This window comes from Melozone crissalis, unplaced genomic scaffold (assembly GCF_028551555.1).
Source record: "Melozone crissalis strain CALT ecotype California unplaced genomic scaffold, PUWL_Pcris_2 ptg000247l_1, whole genome shotgun sequence".
Lineage (NCBI taxonomy): Eukaryota > Metazoa > Chordata > Aves > Passeriformes > Passerellidae > Melozone > Melozone crissalis.
Window position 1 is genome coordinate 833,477 of NW_026536006.1, and position 19,243 is coordinate 852,719.

General features: G+C 49.1%; 2 protein-coding genes across 2 annotated transcripts in view; both read right to left on the reverse strand.

Moving 5' to 3' along the window:
* GOLGA7 (golgin A7) overlaps window positions 1–19,243 on the reverse strand; it is a 270,030-nt gene that overhangs the window by 159,305 nt on the left and 91,482 nt on the right. The window lies entirely within an intron of this gene.
* On the reverse strand, window positions 12,215–19,238 carry LOC128949505 (indoleamine 2,3-dioxygenase 2-like). The gene is made up of 7 exons (XM_054294356.1): window positions 19,119–19,238; window positions 18,825–18,943; window positions 17,339–17,438; window positions 17,040–17,157; window positions 16,877–16,928; window positions 14,740–14,888; window positions 12,215–12,582 (listed from the first exon to the last, which is right to left on the reverse strand). The coding sequence occupies exons 1-7, from the start codon at window positions 19,236–19,238 to the stop codon at window positions 12,215–12,217; spliced, it is 1,026 nt and encodes a 341-aa protein (XP_054150331.1).

The following is a 19,243-nucleotide window of genomic DNA, read 5'->3' on the forward strand; positions in this document are numbered from 1 at the left end:
GTTCCTTAATTCTATGTCAAAGCAAAAGGGGATGGGGCAGAGGGAGCTCCTGACGTGGCTGTGTTTTGGAGAGGAATGGCTGAGGTTTGTGTAGCTGAATAATGCTGGGAGAAGAATACCAGGAAGGGAAGGGAAGGAGGAGAAGAGCAAAGCTGCATCTGTGGAGATTTATCAGGGATTTATCAGAGATTTATCAATGCCATGCTGATCGTCTGAGAGATGAGCCTGGCACTGCAGAGTCATCAGCCTTATAGCTCATTTCTCCACTAACAAAGGAGTTTCTGGGAGAGAACAGATGGTGTTTGGCTCCTACCACCATCTCTGGTGGCCCAGCAACTTTGCTTTGAAGCTGCTAGAAAAGCAATTTCTGTGATCCCCTTCCCATCCCTGTGGCAGTGCCTGAGCCACAGGGGCTGCTGGCTGCATTTGGGGTATTTTGGGGCATTTTTTGCATGCTGCAGGAGGATGGGAGCTGCTCCAGAGCTGCCATTTGGGTTTGTGCTGGGGCTCTGGCTGTCCCCAAGGCCACTGCAGCTGTTAGGGCAGGGAAGTGAACTTTTGCCAGTGCTGTTTTCCACAGAAATCTGCCTCAGCTGCTCACGTCAGCCCTGCTCAAAGAGCAGCTCAGGGCTGTAAAGCCTATCTGTGGGACAGGCAAGGCTGGCAGCTCCAGGCACCAGAGCAGAGCTGCCTGCCACAGGTCTGAGCTGGGCAGAACCGGAGCAGGGAGGCTCCCAGGAGCCCTGAATCACCTGTGGGGTGAAATAAACAGGGCAGGAAACTTTTTCTTCTTTTAATGCCTTTATTAAAAGTGATCAGCTCAAGGTTGGGAAGCTCGATGGGTTTGCTGTGCCACTCCCAGGGTGACTGGGAGGAGAAAGAATGTGCAGCTTTGTCCACTAAAGGGCAGAGCTAGGGGTCCCATCCTCACTAGAGCAATGGATAAAACCCAGTGTTACAACTTTTGAGCTTTCTAGGGTTGGGGTCTTGGTTCCAGCTGAGGTCTCTGCTCAGGGCGAGGGGCAACAAAGGTTCTCAGCATCTCTGCAGGCTCAGTACTCTGTTCCTCACATCCACACATCACTCTGATCTCTTAATTCTGTGTTGGCTGGTTGTTTTGGGGGTCTTTTCGGTAAGTTTGGTGAGGTTCCTTCCCATGGCATGCTGGTTCTGAGGTTATTTTGCATTTTCTCTGATGTCCCCCTCCTATGTCCCCTCCTCTCACCATCCATCAAGTTAGCCCCAGGCAGGGCCTTACTGATACAAAAAGAGCAATTAATGAAATGGTGATTACAATAACAGGTAGAACTTCACCTTGGCAGCCACTGGTTTAACTGGTTCTGCAACTCTTTTTTTTCCCAAAAAAAATTGGCAGATTTTTTTACTTATGACATGGGGCAGCTCAGGACAGCTCAGAGAGCTTCCCCTCATGTCCCGGACCAGCCCCAGTGGTGCCATGTCACAGACACCTTTTTATGAAAATCCTTTCTTAGGATTTTTTCTTCCTGAGAAGCTGAGAAGCCTCAGGAACAAAATGTAAACAATTATTATCTGCTGCTGTAGAATGCAACAGGTAGATCCGTGATTAGTCTGGTGTAGATGTTTAGATTTAGTGACCAGTCACGGCAGAGCTGGCTCTCTCTCTCTGTCTGAGCCAGCTGCCTTTGTTATCATTATTTTCTTTTCTATTCTTAGCTTAGCCAGCCTTCTGAAATGAAGCTTTTCCTTCTATTCTTTTAGTATAGTTATAATGTAGTATATATATCATAAAATAATAAACCTTCTGAAACATGGAGTCAACATCCTCGTCTCTTCCCTCATCCAAGAACCCCTGTGACCACTGTCACAGTGCCACAAGCAGCAGCCTGCTGCCAGGCCCTGCTCCCAGAGGTGTTTAACTCTCCCAGAAATGCCTTCTAGATGTTTCCCCACAGCCACAGCCACAGTTTCAGTGAGTGATGCCTTGTTTACATGGGAGCCTTGTCTTTGTTCTCCAGATCTGCCCTCGACTCGCTGTCAGGTGTCAGCGTGCAGGGGCTTCAGGCTGTCTGCTGGGTTATTTATGCAGCAGTTCAGATGAAAAAGAACCAGTTTAGAGCTGCCAGTAGATTTGAGTTCTGGGAGGGAGGGGAGGGAAGGGGAGAGGGGTGATGCTGTGTGTATGGCAAGCTGTGTAGGGTCTGGCTGAGCAGAGAAATGCTGATGGTGAGCCTGGGGTCTGAGCCCTCAGTGGTTCAGGGTTGAACCAGAAGCCCAGCCAGCAGTTTGTGCTCTGGAGTTGTTGGCATCTGCTTAGGAGAAGTAAATCCAGTTTGACTTGGTGTCTGCCTCATGGAGAGAACCTGCCCATCACGAGGGTCTGTGTGAGACTGAGGGAGGCTGTAGGGTCAGGGGACACATGGGGAGTCCTCACCACTCTGATGGGGACCAAAAAAACTAAAATAAAAGCTGTGGTGTGTCAGTAAACAGTGCTGAGTGTGACATCAGGACACTGAGGCCGTGAGCTCAGTGTCCAGCACCCTCTGTGCACAGAGCTGAGTCAGTTCCCGCCATGGTGAGTTCTGTGGAAGGAGCATTTTCCAAAGCTGTTCAGGGAAATCTTACAAAGAAAATAAACAGCTATCTGACCCCACTGTGATCAGCTGGGGAAGGCGACGCTGGTGCAGCAAAGGGGATCCTCACCCCAAGGTGCTCGCAATGCTGAGTTTGGCAGGCATGTGGTAAACACCAAGCTGCTTGTTTGGCAGATTAATTGGGGAAGAGAAAGGAATAACAGCCTGGCCAAGTGTCCCTGGGCTGGTGGGATGGTGTTCTGACTTCTGGGACATCATCCTGACCCTCAGGGGTGCTGTCCTGATGTGCCCCATCTGCTCTGAGCTCTGTCCCATGTCCCCTCAGGCAAATTCTTTCCTCGGGGATTTCTCCCCCCTCCACCCACTCCTGGGGCTGTGGGGCTCCTCTCTGTTGAGGCAGTATCTTTGATCAGTGGAGATGAAACCAGGAAAATATTTTCCATTTGTGTCAGGATAAAAATGGCTCAAGCCAGGCGTGATTGATAGCTGAGAAAAAATGGGAGCAGCCCCCGTGCCGTTTGTGAAGGCTTCCCACTGTCCTTGCTTACAGTAAACACTGAATAAATTTAGCTGCAGAGCCCAGCATGACACAGCCTCTTACTGCAATAATAGCAGCTCCTTGTCTCTTTTCCTTTTTTTTTCCTCTTTTCTAAGAAATGGGGCCGAGTGGAGCTCCTCAAGCCGGGTGGTGATTGCCTCACAGGTTCACTGGACACCAGGATCTGTGTTTGCCCTTGTTTACTCTGAGATAAACTCAGCAGAGAGTGGAGAAAGATGGGGATAGAGATCAGAGGAACACAGGGAGAGGTGCCCTTGTTTACCAGGGCTGGCACTGTGGGCTGTGCTGACCAACTTGGCAAACAGGCCCCTGGCACATCCTCTGTGTGGCATCAGTGACGTGCCACCCTGCAGGCACTGCTAAAACCCTGACTGGGCACCCTGGGCAGCAGGGAAGTGTTGACACCCTCATCAGGACCTGCCTGTGCCTTATTCCCACCCCTTGCCCCACATTATTTTTATTCTGGTGCCAATGTTTGGGTCTCTGGTTTCTTTATTTACCAACAGCTGTAATAGTGCAATGTTTTACAAACAGTGGCCAGATACCAAGAATTGTAGGGAAATAAAACCCCTTTCCAAAGGTCCCTCTGGTCATCCTTTATCTGATAATGGAGACTTTACCATCTCCCAGCCCTGCGCCATCCAGCAGTGGTGGCTTCTCAATCTGTTCCCCAGTCCTTCTCCATATTAGGTGTAGTTTTGCAGCTTCTCTCTCCTCCCCCTTGCTGTAATTTGCACTTTTTGGCTTGAGTCATGGCCTGTAATCATATCTGGCCTTCCCCAGGTGCAGATAAGGCTCTGCTTGTGCCAAGCTCAGTGGGACACGATGCTCCAGGCACAGCCTGAGCTCTGGGCAAGAGGCAGCACAGAAAGAAGGTGAAGGCAGCTGTTTTCTGTGCCCTCAGATCCCTCCCAATGGGAAATCACAAAGCAAACTTGGCTGTTATTAATAAATTGCTTAGAGACCTGTGGATGAGGTGTGCAGGAACAGAGCCTGACCGGGTGAGAAGGAATTGTCCCCTCAGCAGAGCCCTGGGATGGTCCCTGATCACAGAGCTGGGACATTTGGGCCACAGCTGTGACAACACTGGGGATTTGCTGCTTTTCCAAGGCACTGAAAGTGGTTCTGCAGCAGGGGAAGGTTTGGGATATGTAGGAGCATCGAGGGGTAGGATGGTGGGGATGGATGGAGATGAGAGATCTCTGCAGCCAGGTCAGGAATTTGGGGTTTATTGCAAAGGGCCTGGGTGCAGGGCCCTGCTGGGAGCTGCCAGCCACAGCTCAGAGCAGGCCCGAGAGAGAGAAAGAGAGTTAAAGAAAGTGGTAAAGAGGATGAGAGAGCGAGGTTCCCATTACAATACAATAAATCTTTTTCTGGTTATGAAATTTGGGGTTTATTGCAAAGGGCCTGGGTGCAGGGGCCTTGTTCGGAGCTGCCAGGAGCAGGTCAGAGCAGGCCTGAGAGAAGAGAGGGGTAGAGAGGGTGAGAGGGTAAGAGAGTAAAAGCATAAGAGAGTGAGGTTCCCATTCCAATACCATAAATCTTCTTCTGTGTTGAATATTCTAATTCTCACCAACCAATCCAGTACAAGATACAAATCCTACAGCATTTCCATACAGCCTATAAGAGCCATTACATTACCACACTGTGTTACATTTTAAACCCTAAAAACTCCTCTTTGGGCCCCTTCTGCCAAGCTGTAGGGTCTGCTCTGACCCTTGGAGCTGTCTGCAAGCAGAGGGTGTTGTTCCATCAAAAGGGGATCACCTTCAGCCAGCCACACCATTGTTTTCCAGTTGTTCAGTAACTGAGGGATCTCAAAGCTTGCTTTCATTTCAATCTCACTTATAGTTTCTATATTCTCCAAATCTTTTGCCAGACAATCACATTTATAAGGCTTTCCTCTTCCATCTTCCCCAACAGGTATACAGCATTTGGAGCCCAGCAGCCCCTGGGTGCTCCCAGGAATTCAGCAGCTCCAAAACTCTGCTCCAGCAGCACAAGTGAGGCAGGAGCTGAGGGAATTGCTCTGAGATAAACTCAGCAGAGACTGGAGAAAGTTGGGGATAGAAATGAGCAATGCTGGCACAGAGCAGGAGCACAGGGAGAGGAATGGCAGCTGTGGATCAGGCTGGAATTGGCCATGGCTCCAGTGGGACCTTCAGGATGTAACAGCAACCTGGGGACCCTGAGATGGGGCTGCAAACCCCCAGCCACTTTAGGGAGGTTGTTCATGAATGAGTTTATGATCAACACAGAAAGAAGGTGAAAGCAGTTGTTTTCTGTGCTCTCAGATCCCTCCCAACAGGAAATCACAAGGCAAACTTGGTTGTTATTAACAAATTCCTTAGAGACCAGCAGCCCCTGGGTGCTCCCAGGAATGCAGCAGCTCCAAAGCTCTGCTCCAGCAGCACAAGTGAGGCAGGAATTGAGGGATTTTCTCTGAGATAAACTCAGAGAGTGGAGAAAATGGGGATAGAAATGAGCAATGCTGGCACAGAGCAGGAGCTCAGGGAGAGGAATGGCAGCCATGGCTCCAGTGGGACCTTCAGGATGTAACAGCAGCCTGGGGACCCTGAGATGGGACTGCAAACTCCCAGCCACTTTAGGGAGGTTGATCATGAATGAGTTTATGGCTTATGAGGGGTTTGTAAGGCAGCCAGGACCCAGATAATGGGGGATTTTAATTACTTGGATATTGATGGATATAATAAGTGTGCAGCAAACCACAAAGGGAGACCTATGGCTGGAGGGGAGAGAGATTGATCTATGCACAGCATGCTAAATCACTTAAATCATTCAGAGCCTCTCCTGGCCCCAGCTCCAGGAGCAGAGCCAAGTATGATAAATAAGGCCGGAATTGGGAAGTGTCTGGAATCCAAATGTTTGTGTTCCCGTTCGATTTCAAATATTCATGGGACAAAAGCAGCAGAGCACTTGGCTGGAGCTGCCTGGGGGCTGTGGGAATCCCTGTGGAGGGGGCTGGCCCAGCACAGGGAAAGGTGCTCAGGAACTTTTGCACAGATTTGTCTCAGTGGTGAAACCTGGGTGAGAGCTGGGCATGGCAAGGAGGGACGCGGAGGCCAAAGCGATTGGGGAGGATGGAAAGTCTGAGGCAGCAGTGTGGGTGGGATGACAGGCTGGGCATGGCCCAGGGAGCACAGGCAGCCTGCAGGCAGGGCTGGCCACCTCTCATGGGCTGGTCCCAGGGTTGGTGAGGCCCTCTGGGGTTTGGTGTGTTGCTATAGGACACAAAACAACACACACTGCTGCTCTCAAGGTGAAGAAAAGGGAAGTTTATTTTCTGACTTTAACATTTATAGTTTTCTAAAAGCGCTCAGGGAGCAGAGGGAGCCTGCAGGCAGGGCTGGCCACCTCCTGTGGGTTTTCCCAGGGCTGGTGAGGCTCTCTGATGGTGTGTCACTATGGGACATGAAATAACATGAGCGCACACACTGCTGCTCTCAAGGTGAAGAAAAGGGAAGTTTATTTTCTGACTCTAACATTTATAGTTTTCCAAAAGTGACAGTGGATTGGAGGGTGACAGTGCCACCTCTCCAATGACACTGGACAAACCAACAGTCCATCAAATTCCTCCTTCTCCAGAAAAGAATGTAAAAGCAATAATTATTTACATAAAAATGCGTGAGAAACTCCATTACAAGAATGTGAACATCAGAAGGCTTGGAAGAACTTAGAAGAACAGAGCAACACTTCAGCATCTCCACATGGGAACGCTTTTGTCTCCTGGGAAGCTGGAACTCACAGCAGAAGGAAATTCATGTTTCTATCACTCAATTTGGAGAGATTTTGGCAGAATAAAAACTGTTCTGGCCATTTTTGGTAGAAAACACCTGGTCAGGTGTCGCTATAGGACACAAAATAACACAACGCACACACTCAGCTCTCTCAAGGTAAAAAAAGTACTTTTAATTTCTGACTCAACATGTATAGACTTACAAAAGTGACAGTGGGTTGGAGGGTGACAGTGCCACCTCTTCAATGACACTGGACAGACCAACAATCCATCAAATTTCTCTTCTTCTTTAAAAGAATGCAAAACAATGAGTTATTTACAGAAAGTGTGTAAGAAAGTTTGCTACAAGAATGTGAACATCAGAAGGCTTAGAAAATCTTAAAAATCAGGGTGACATTGGCGCATGGAAGGTGTGCCCAGGTGAGGTCTCCTCCTGCCACCCTGGGTGTGCACCAGGCTCCATCACACAGGCCTGACCATCAGATATCATGGGGAAAATCTCTGTTTAACAAAAGCAAGGAGTCAGGAGTCAGGTGGACACTCCAGTTTGTGGCTGGAAGAGCTGCTGGGCAGCTCCACATTGGAAACATGTGGAGTGCTGCAGGGACAGGGCTGGGACAGAGATAAGGGAGATTTCTGTGTGGGTGGCACTGATTTGGGCCTGGAGCTGCTGCTCTGCGTGTGGACAAGGGCTGGGACATCTCTGCTGTTTTTCCATCCACTCCCAGGCATGTGTCAGTCCCAGCTGACCCAGCAGACACTGCTGGGCTCAGGGAGTTGGTGCAAAATCCCTGAAAAGTGGAAATTACAGGGCCACTGCCTTAAGGCCTGCACAGAAAGTGGTGGTTTTTGAGGAGGTTTTTGGCAATCAAGGATCCAAAAATCTTTCAAAACTGGGTTTAATCTCAGAAGGCAGTGAGAAGGTTTGGGTGTGGATCTCTGAGCCCTACAGACCCCGGACCTCTGGGAGCTGAAAGAGGGAGGGGAGCAGCTCTTTTGCTGAAATATCATTAATTTTATTACTGAGTTGCAGAAATGGGATTAACCCTGCCTGTTCCAGGGCTCAGGTTGTCCCAGCTGGGGTCTGAGAGAGCAGCAGGGCCTGGACATTGCTGTTTAGGATGAATCCTGTGCAGGACTCACGCCACACATTCTGGGGTGTGCATTCCTGCCAAAACAAACCCTTCAGGACAGAGCAGGGCTTTTGGTGGGCAGCCTGTTCCCACTGGTGGGATGCAGCATGGATAGCAAGCACATGGTTATCCTCAAACACCTCGTGCCATTTTTAGGAACAAGCATAAATAAATTATTGAAAATGCCACGTGCTTCCAGTCAGAATGCACCTGAGAGCTCGGATGTCTGTGTCTTGTGATCAATGTTAGACAGGAATGGTTTGAAAACAGAGAGGAATCAAAGCTGTCCTGTCCCAGCCTGCCAGGAGAGCACACAGGAGAGGTGTGTGCATTATTGTGGCTCTGTTCTGGGTTATTCCAGAACTGCAGGATCCTTGCTGAACCCCATTCCAAAGGAGCTGCTGATGGTTTGTGAGCTGGCTGTGACAGAGCATTTGGTAACCAATGTGGAGTTTGCAGGCTGACTCTGTCTCTGAAGTTTTTTTGGCACTTTCCTTGTCCACCAAAGGAAGGGCAGAGTGCTCTGCAGAGCAGGGAAACTTGGCTCCCCAGAGGCCTCTGACATGATCAGTGTGGGAATCCATAAATCAGAAAGTTTTGGGAAACCTTCAAAAGGCCTCAGATACAGCAGAACTGTGATTAGAGCTAAGCAGCAGCCATGAGATTGGTCAGCAGAAAAATTATGTAAAATGTAGAAAAGTAAGGACAAATAGAACAATGGTCTGTGTATTAATGCTTGTCTAGAATAACTCCCTAAGCTACAGAAAAGTTTATCTAGAGAGATATTAAGGAGTTCTAAACTTAATAGTGGAGCTCTGTGCATTGTGTTTAAGGCTTACAAGCAGGGATTGTATTTGAAATAAGGAAGCATTGTTTAACCAAAGGTACCTGTGCTTATAGTGGTTGGATAGAACTACTGTCAATACAGAATATATACTATACAGATATAAATACTGTCAATGTGCTTTTGCTTTGTGTGATTGGTCAAAAAAACTTATAAAGTGAGTTGTAACATTAATTTCTTTGTCTGCTGCCTGGGATGTGAGCTGGTGGCATCTTCCCATTGTCATAACCATGGAATGAGACTGATGCTGGAAAATAAAACAGCTCAAGGCACGTCCCCAGCAGTCCTGTCCTGTTTGTGATTTGTACAAACCCTGGATGGTGATAATCAGCCTCTCTGATTTCCCATCTCCCCTCCTCTCTTCTGAGGTGACAAATCCTTGCTCCTGAGGACCCTGGTGGCACAGGGCAGCATGTTTGGGCATGGGAGTTTGCAGAAGGAAGAAAATCCCCTGCTGAGGGTCCTGTGCCCACCTGGCCCCAGCATTGCTGCTCCCAGCAGGGTTTGGACATTTCCAGCATGTGCAGAACCCCCATCCCTGCAGGGCCAGCCTCCCTCCAGTCCTGGCAGCATTTCTCGTTTAGATGGAGTGATTTTCCCCCTGGTCCAAGTTTGCTGTTTTCCTGAAATGGTCTGAGATGTAATAGGCCAAGACAATCATTGGGATGAAATATTTCCTCCATGAAATATGCAGCAGCTATTCAGAAATGAAGATCAAGAGGAAGGAGCGCTGCCAGGCAGAGATTTAAAGGTGCTGACACGTTCCCGTGGGTTGTTTACTGAAGTCATCTCCAAAGCCCCAGTTTTAGGGCTGTATTCAAAAAAAAAGAGCACAAAATACAATTTAGCAAGAGTTTAATAATTCAAGCTACAGCGTGCTGAGCTTGTTTTTGCCCTTATGGGAACATCATCTCATTTCAAAGGACCTTGACTCTCTTCTGGTCGTGCAGAAGGGGCACTGCCAGGGCTATTTTTGCACCAAGGCACTGATTGGGTGTGAATCCTGCCTCTGGTGCCAGTGCCAGCACAACCTGGGGAGGCAAAACAGAGCCATATGGCCCCATTTCCCTAAAGATGTAAAATTCCAAGGAATCTGGGCGTGCTGACTTGCTAGAAAAGGGCAGCACAGGCACCTGGCATTATAAAAAAAGCTTTAGCACGGCTCTTAGCACAGGCTCTGCCCACTCAGCCCAGCTGGGTGGTGCAAGGTGAGCCCATTCCTGCAGCCCTGGGCTGGGCAGGGACACTCGGGAGCAGCCACACCCAGCACAGGGGATGCTCCAGGGTCTCACCTCACCTGCAGAGGGGTCAGAGGAGCCTCTCTGTGGGGCTGACACTGCCACCAGGCTGTGTGTTATTCTATTCTATTCTATTTCTATTCTATTCTATTCTATTCTATTCTATTCTATTCTATTCTATTCTATTCCATTCCATTCCATTCCATTCCATTCCATTCCATTCCATTCCATTCCATTCTGTGATTCTGTGAGGATCAGGGCTTTGTCACAAGTATTTTTGCCATGCTGGCCCCTTGGGGAAGCCGTGTGTCCCCATGTCCCTACTATTAGCACTGTGTTATCACCAAGACTTAAAGTGAAGCCCCTGTGACCTCCATTGCTGCAGCTTTGTACTTTTTGTGACCTCCTGAGCCCTTCATGAACCAGGAGATGGATTTGGGGCATGAAGAGCAACCTCTGTACCCCTGAGGCTCGGTGCAGTCTCTTCCCATGCACAGCACACCCCACATTTGTCCCCTTTTCTCATCCACCCTCCTTTGGGGAATTTGGGTTTGAGCAGCTTCAGCATCACTCCCACGGCAGAGAGCTGGTGTTTGTTGGGGTAATCACGGTCCCTTTGCGGCTGTGGGGGGACAGGAGCCGTGTCCTGGGGGTCACAGTGGGCAGCTCCTTCTCTCCCTGCATCCCCCGATCCCCCCCCGTGCCCACCTCTCCATCCCTGCCCCGCTCGGTTCCCCCGGTGCCAAACGCGGCTTTCTGCCGCCACCTGGTGATGGACACAAAAGGGCTGTGACATCTCCGATTGTCCCGGTTCGGCAATCGCTGCTTTATTGGTCCCTGTGACCCACCCGTGTCCATCCAGGGCTCGGAGGGACACAGCTCCTCCCTGGGGCCCGGGGGTGATGTGATGGTGTCAGTGCCACAGCAGGACCCTGTGCCTGTGCCCGTGCCAGGGGACTCTCAGGGCTTTAGCTGTTCAGAGTGACCCTGAGATGTGTTAGAAAGTCTCTTTTTCCAGAGTCAGAGCTTTTCAGTTCTCGGTCAAGGTTGTTTATTGTGTCTTATCTATAAAATTCTTTCTCCTGTCCAGCCAAGGTCTGCTCAGCAGGACAGACAGAGGCACACTGACTGCCTTCAGGGCAGTGTTATCTTTTTATACTAAAAACTACATGTACAATATTTACAGCTGATTCCCAATACCTATCACCTATGTTAGACAATGAGCTTCTGCTCTAAACCAATCTAAAAATGCCACCATCACAGCAGAAGATGGAGGCCAAGAAGAAGAAGGACAAAGGCTGGACACGCCCAGATTCTTCCATCTTGCCCCCTGAACCCCCATGCTAAAAACCCCAAAGATCTATTTTTCACTCCATTATTAATTCAGTATCATTCTACTTAAACTTTCATGGCTTGTATATCCTCATATAAGGTTGCTAACTTTTTCCATGGGTCATAATCAAAACCACAGGCATCTTGGGCTCTGTGCCAGGGTCTCTGAGCCCCCTGGCAGGGGTTTGGCAGTCCAGGACAGCCAGAGGGATGTCCTGAATTCCGACAGGGGAGGATGCTGAGCTCACATCTCTGTCACCTCTCTGTCACCAGCATGTCCCTCGCGTCCCAGACCTGCACAGATGGGAAGGTGCTGCTGATGGGAGGTTTTGCATCTTGGCTTGTTGCAGATGGAGCCCCTTGGCCTCCTGCACCCACTTTGGGCAACCCTCGGGGTGGGTCAGGTGTCACTGACATATTTTCTGAAAAATACCTTTGGCTAGGATTTTCTCCTGAGAAGCTGAGAGGCCTCAGAAATGAAATGTAAGCAATAACTATCTGATAGCTGTGGAATGATGGTTTACCAACAGGTGCATCTTTGATTGGTCTCAAGTAGGTTGGTCATCAAGTAAAAACAATGATGGTCCAGATGTTGGGGCTCTGAGTCTGTCATGAGATTTTATTATCATTCTTGTTCTGGCCTTCTGATGTCTCCTTTCTCCTTCTTTAGTATAGTTTTAATACGGCATTTTTAATATAATATATATCATAAAATAATAAATCAGCCTTCTGAAACACAGAGTCAAGATTCCCATCACACCCACAAACACTGCCACAGTCAGGCCCTTATCATCCCCTCCCTGGTGGTGTCCCTGATGCTCTTCAGGAAGCTGAAGATGTGCGACCCTCCAGTTCCTTTATCCTCCAGTGCTGACGGCGCCTTTCCCACAGCAGGGCCAGCCCTGTTCAGCTCTGCCTGCCTGGCCTTGGCTTTGGAGGCTGCCACAGCGATGTACTTGGTGACAATGGTGATGTGGTAGGACCTGAGCTCTGCCAGCGCCGACACGCAGCGGTTGAAGGCGGCGCGGAGCCGCGCGTTCCCCGAGGAGAGCACGAGGTGCCGCGGGGACAGCGCGCCGCGGATCTGCTCCACGAAGGCTCGGTGTGCCGGGGGCATGTACTCCCTCATCCTGAGCAGGAAGGCGGCTGTGAGACACCAGAAAAAGCAGGAGTAACTTGTTGGGTAAGTGGATTAAAAGCTCCAACCCCCTAGGAGAGAAGCTGGCATGGAGCTGTGGCGCTGGCACAGCCTGCACAGCCTCCTCTGCCCTGCCTCCAATTAACTGAGTGTTCCAGGTTGCAAGGCAAGATGTATTCTATTACCATCTGTATGGCAGATTATCTTTGTCAAGTGGGCAGTTTGTCTTATCTCTCTCTTTGGGTGACCACAATCACACCTCCCTTGGGAGGGGACATCTGCTGATAACAGCTATTGAATGTCCCTGCATGGCTGATAAGAACTACAGCATCCCATTGGGAGATGTGAGCCCAGAGGGAGGAGCCAAGCATTACTACCCAGATATAATCCAGAGGTTTTGAGACACCAGTGGTGATTTCTCCACTGGATTTCCCAGAGGAACAGCAGCTGTCTCTTCTTCCCCTGGATCTTTGGAGGAAAACTCCATCCTTCTCTACAGGACCCCCTTACTCCAACAGAACCACCCCTGACACTGCAGGAGGGCTGCAGCCACAATTCCAATGGGACTGCTGCCAACACCCTGACCCACAGGGTGTCAGGTTGGGTTCTGACTCTGTCAGTGTTGTTCTAGTGCACTGCACTGTTTATTTTATCCTTTTATTTTTCTTCTCTCTTAAAGGCTATTTCCTGCTCCCATATTTTTGCCTGGGAGCCCCTTAATTTAAAACTCATAGCAATTCAGAGGGGTGGGGAGGGTTTACATTCTCCATTTCAGGGGAGGCTCCTGCCTTCCTTAGCAGACTCCTGGCTTTCCAAACCAAGACACTGAGAAAGAAAGCCCATATTAGGTCAGTGCTCCATTAGGGCTGGTGCTAACCCTAAAAGGAAGGTTTAGCCCTGCTCCCAGCCCTTTGGTTTTCTTCTTCTTTTTTTTTTTTTTTTTTTTTTTTGCTAATTTCTGGTAAATGTTTCTGTTGTGGGCTGGACTAAAGTGGAGCTTTATGAATGGCCTCTCACTGGCAGGATGCCTGCACACTCTGCTCCCTCATCTCTGAGCCCAGAGAGGACCTCAGCAAAAAGCTGACATGCAAGAAGCCAAATTAGTGCTTTTGTGAATTTATCATGGTGAGGAAGCACCTGCCAGTGGCACATTTATAACCTTCCTCTGTGGATCTGGGCAGAGCCTGGTGCCAGCCAGAATGAGATGGGCACGCATCCTCCTGCCTGCCAGAGCTGGCACACTCATGGGAATCGCTCTGGCTCATCTCTTCCCCAGCCCCTCATCAGCTTTGGAGAAGGAAAAGTGTCACTGTCATATTTTCTGAAAAATCCCTTTGCCAGGATTTCTTCTCCTGGGAAGCTGAGAAGCCTCAGAGAAAAATGAAAACAATAATTATCTGATTGCTTCTCTTGTGTTTTGCTTTTTTGGAATGTGGTTGGAAATTGTTTATCCAACAGGTGACTGCTTCATTGGTTTAATGGGAATTGTTTTAACTGAATGACCAATCACTGTCAGGCTGTGTCAAGACTCTGGAAGTAGTCATGAGTTTTTATTATTCATTCTTGTTAAGCCTTCTGTCTGTATCCTTTCTCTATTCTTTAGTATAGTTATAATATATATATAACTATTATATATATACTATTCTTTAGTATAGCGTTCTATAATATAATATTGTGGTGGTGATCACAGGGGTCCCAGGACGAGGGAAGAGATGAGAATCTTGACTCCATGTTTCAGAAGGCTGATTTATTATTTCATTATATATATTATATTAAAAGAAAATTATATGTTAAAACTATATTAAAGAATAGAAGAAAGGATTTCATCAGAAGGCTTGAAAGGAAAGGAATGGAATGATAATAAAATCTTGTGACTGCTCACAGCCTCGACACAGGTGGCTGTCATTGGTCATCACGTAAAAACAATTCCACATGCTGGGTAAACAATTCTCCAAATCACATTCCAAAGCAGCAAAACATGGAGAAACTAAAACTTCCCAGGTCGTCAGGAGAAAACATCCTAACGAAAGGATTTTTCATAAAATATGTCTGTGACATAATATCATAAAATAACAAATCAGCCTTCTAAGAACATGGAGTCAGGTTTATCTTCTTTCCCCTGATTGGGGTTGTCTGTGAATTGGACAGAAAGGCTGGTGGCTCACCGCAGTCCTGGCGGTGGCAGATGCCCAGGAGCTCATCGAAGGCATGCAGGACCGTGCTCTGCGCCGCACTGCCCCCCGAGAACGCCAGCGCCTCCGCGGACACCCCCTCGTAGACGAGCCCGTGGGCCATGGCAGGGTTGTCCTTCCAGCTGGGCAGGAGACACGGCAGTCAGGCAGCAGCCATGGGGACAGGGGCCTGTGACAAGGGACCTTGGGCTGGCAAGATTGAGCAAAACCTTCCTGGCCCATGGATCTCCTTCTCCAATGCAGCCGTGTCAGCCTTCCTCAAGCAGGAGATAAACTCAGAAATCAGATTCTGTGTCAAAGCACACAGTGAGGGCATGGGGATAAGGAGAAATCTTTCATTTTTTTCTGAGCCCTGTGAGAAGGGGCCTTGGGCTGGCAAGATTGAGCAAAACTTCCCTGGCCCAGCCCAGGGATCTCCTCCTCCATGTCAGCCTTCTTCAAGCAGGAGATAAACTTGTAAATCACATTCTGTGCCAAAGCACACAGTGAGACCATGGGGTTAAGGTGAAATCCTTAATATTTCTGTGAGCTTTTTCCTTAATTTTTTCTGGGCCCTGTGAGAAAGGAAACTTCCCTGGCCCAGCCCACGGATCTCATCCTCCAATGCAGCCATGACAGTCTTCCTCAAACAGGAGATAAACTTGGAAATCACATTCTGTGTCAAAGCACACTGTGAGGCCATGGAGTTAAGGAGAAATCCTTACATTTTTTTCTGTGCCTTTTCCTTAATTTTTTTCTGGGCCCTGTGAGAAGGGAAACTGTCATGGCCAAGCCCATGGATCTCCTCCTCCAACACAGCCATGTCAGCTTTCCTCAAACAGGAGATAAACTTGGGAATCAGATTCTGTGTCAAAGCACACAGTGAGGCCAGGGAAGGAGAAATCCTTGATTTTCCTTTGCCAGAAGAGTGTTCTCTGGGATCTCCACGCCCTGGTGAGCACCCAGCATGGTGCTGGGACACATTGCCCTGCCTGGCTGCACCTCCTGCTCCAGCTCAGGAAGCTTTCTGCAAGCAGAGAGGGGAAGGAGCACTTTTCTGGGCAACAGTGGCACTTTACAGCAATTCATTGAATGTCAGTGGCCATTGAGTGCAGAAATGGAGAAGTGCTCACACCCAAATGGAGACAGGAGTTAGGATTTCAGGGAGGTGAAGTGCCTAGCACAAAAATATCTGTTGGCCTTTAGCAGAATGCACCATTCCATGAGGCTTTGGGTGCTGGCTGTAGTTGGGCTACAGGAACAGATTTTACACAAACTGCAGAGAAAATAGATTCATTATCAAATACCAGAATATTTTTAGTTCTCCCAGGATTGTATTTATAGTAACCTCTACTAGTGGGAAGTTCTTAGAAGCAGAAGGGAATTTAAAAGGCATGTTTTCCCAAGCTGATGACCATCGAGACGAGGTCAGCTTGGATAAAAAATGAGAGAAACTTAATCACGATGCACGGAGCCTTTTACTTGGGAATTCTGAGATATGATGGAGAGAAATAAAAATAGAATCCCCCTGAGAAGCCTGAGACTGAGTGTCTGCAGATGCTGCAGCCCCACAGTGTTCTGGGGGATGGTGAAGGCTCCATGCTGGGCTCCTTTGCTGTGGTTCTGCCTTGCCCAAACAGCATTTTCAGTATTTGGGGGGGAATTTTCTATTTTTTGAACTGACAGAATTGTAACAGAGCAGCAGCAAGAGGATTGTTACAGATGTTTGCTTAACACACAGTGGGAAGAGCCTCTGCTCAGCTCTGCAGCTTTGTGTACACAGTGTAGAAGGAAAGAGAAATTCCTCTTCCCCTGTCAAAACTGTTTGGCCAAGAGCAGGAAAGATTCATTTGTGCACAATTCTGGGTGTTGGGGCTGTCAGGGCTGAGCTGAAGGATGGAGAGAAGCTGGAGGGAGGCAGACCCCAGCCCTTGGCCACATCCATGCCCAACTGATCCAGTGCCTAGGAATTCCTGATCGACAGGGTCATGATGCTCTAGGGAGAGCAATGCTGGTCCCTACCCTGCCCTGGGGAACTCCATATCCCACCTGGGCTGCCCCTTCCCTGCACATCCCCAGCTCCCCCCAGCACAGAGGCTCTGAAGGGAAACAGAGAGAAAGATCCACTCACCCAGAGAGAAAGATCCGGATCACAGAGTAGAATACTTCTGGGTCCACATAGTCTAGGAGGAAGTCAATCAGATGAGATCAGATCAGATCAGATCAGAGGTGATGGGCAGCTGCAGCAGAGGGTGCCATGAGCTGCAGCATGCACAGGCACCAGCTGCTCTCACCGTGCATCCTCCTCAGTGCCTCCCTCATGGCCTCGATGGCCCCTGCCAGCTCCTCCAGGGCTCTGTGCAGGGACTCCTCATCCCCCTGCAGGGTGGCACCGAGGGCCTGGGGGATTGCCTGCGGGAGGAGGAGGGACAGCACCAGGTCACAAAGGGGGAGGATGTCCGTGGACAGCAGCTCTGGACATTTGCTGCCACCCATGGAAGCTCTGCCCCTTCCCCAGCCCATGTTCAGGGGCAGGAATGCCTTGTGGGTGCACCTCAGGCACTTTAGAGCCCCAAAACAGGATGGTACCCACCTTAATGCCAGGCACAGCTGCCTTCTCCACAAGCAGGGTGACAAGGATGAAGCCCCTCAGGCTCTCTCCCCCAGGCAGTGTGATGATCGTGTCCAGGTTCCTGCAAAAAGGGCCAAGAACAGGGATTGGGGAGGGGTGGTGGCTCAGGATTTCCTTGCACACTGTGGGACCCTGGGAACAAAACCATCCCAGACTCCAGAGCCTCTTATCAGAGGAGCTGGCACAGAGTGAAAGGGGAGTGTGGTATTTGCAGGGTCCACAGGATGAAGGAATTGAGAATGACTCTATGCTCTTAGAAGGCTAATTTATTATTATATAATTTATATATTATATTATGTTATATTATATTATATTATATTATATTATATTATATTATATTATATTATATTATATTATATTATATTATATTATGCTATACTAAAGAATCAATAAAGGATCCTTACAGGAGGCTTAACAAAATACTAATTAAAAACTCGTGACTGTCCAGTCCTGACACAGCTGGACAGTGATTGGTCATTAATTAAAAAACAATTCACATGGAACCAATCAAACATGCACCTGTTGGATAAACAATTTCCAACCACATTCCAAAGCAGCAAAACACAGGAGAAGCAATCAGATAATTATTGTTTTCATTTTTCTCTGAGGCTTCTCAACTTCCCAGGAGAAGAGATCCTGGTGAAGGGATTTTTCCAGAAAATAAGACAGCGACAGGAGAGCAGGACTGCTCTGGTTTAGGGGCCCTGCCATCCTCCCTGTGCCCTCCCCATGGTCTGTGCTGTCACTGCAGTGGCACTTGTGTGACAAATATAACACACATCAAGAGAGGTTCAGCCCAAGCAGTGCTACACAGCTGAGCCAATCCAAACAATAACCAACACCGTTAGAAAATAAATGAGCAGTAACTACTTACTCCATTTCCAGAGGCCTGGAGGCATTGCAGTTATGGCCAACAAAATGCACAAGAAAAGGAGAGAGAGAGAGAGATTATAAATTGTTCTAGTAACAATTGTTCTAGTAACCTTGGCTCTGCACAGGAGAACTCTTCATCCACTTTCCCTCTTTTCCTCCCTCTGGGCATGGAGGGAGCTCCTGACTTCAGTGTGTGACTTGTGTGTGCAAAGAGCAAATCTGGGCACAATTGGGGCAGGGAGGGCACAGAAGGTGTTTTCCATTGCTCTGAGACTGCTGTGGAAAGTGGATTTAATACCCAGCAGTGGAATTACTTTTTCATTTGATGGAGTTGAAATGGCCCCATGCTCTGCAGGGAACAGAGGAGTTGTTCCTAGGGGCTGCTCCCAGAGTCACCCACATCCCCACAGAGTCCCTGTGTCCACACCCACGGGGCTGAGCCCAGCAAAGATGGGATTCAAGGGGCTTTGGCAGAGCAGAAGCAGTTTGGGACCAGTCTGTCCTGCTGATCACTGATCTGTCCCCGACACCTGCAGGAAGAACCGTGCTCAGCCCGTTGGCATTTGCTGTTTACCCGTTGGGATCCTTCCTCCTCCAGTTGGCCAACACAAAATCTGCATGGCTGAGGATGGGTGGGAGGCCCAGGGCCTGGGACACCTCCCAGAAGGGGACAGCGAGGTTTCTGGGCAGGACCTGAGTGTCACAAAGCACAGGGGAAGGTGGGGATGTGGTCAGGCTGTGGAAAGGTGGCAGCAGCTCCTGCTGCAGCCACAGGAAAGGGGATTTGCTCCCATGGGGAAGGGCTAAGGGAGCAGCAGCAGCTCTCAGAGCCCAAGGAGCAGGTGACCCTGCTTTACCTTGCCTTTACCTGCACGGTGCCCTCCTCTCCCTCCTGCCACACGTAGCCCATGGTGATGAAGCTGAGCACCAGGTGTGCCAAGTGCAGCTCCTCACGCCCTCGGAGCTGCTGCGGGCTCAGCTGCGGCATCTGCC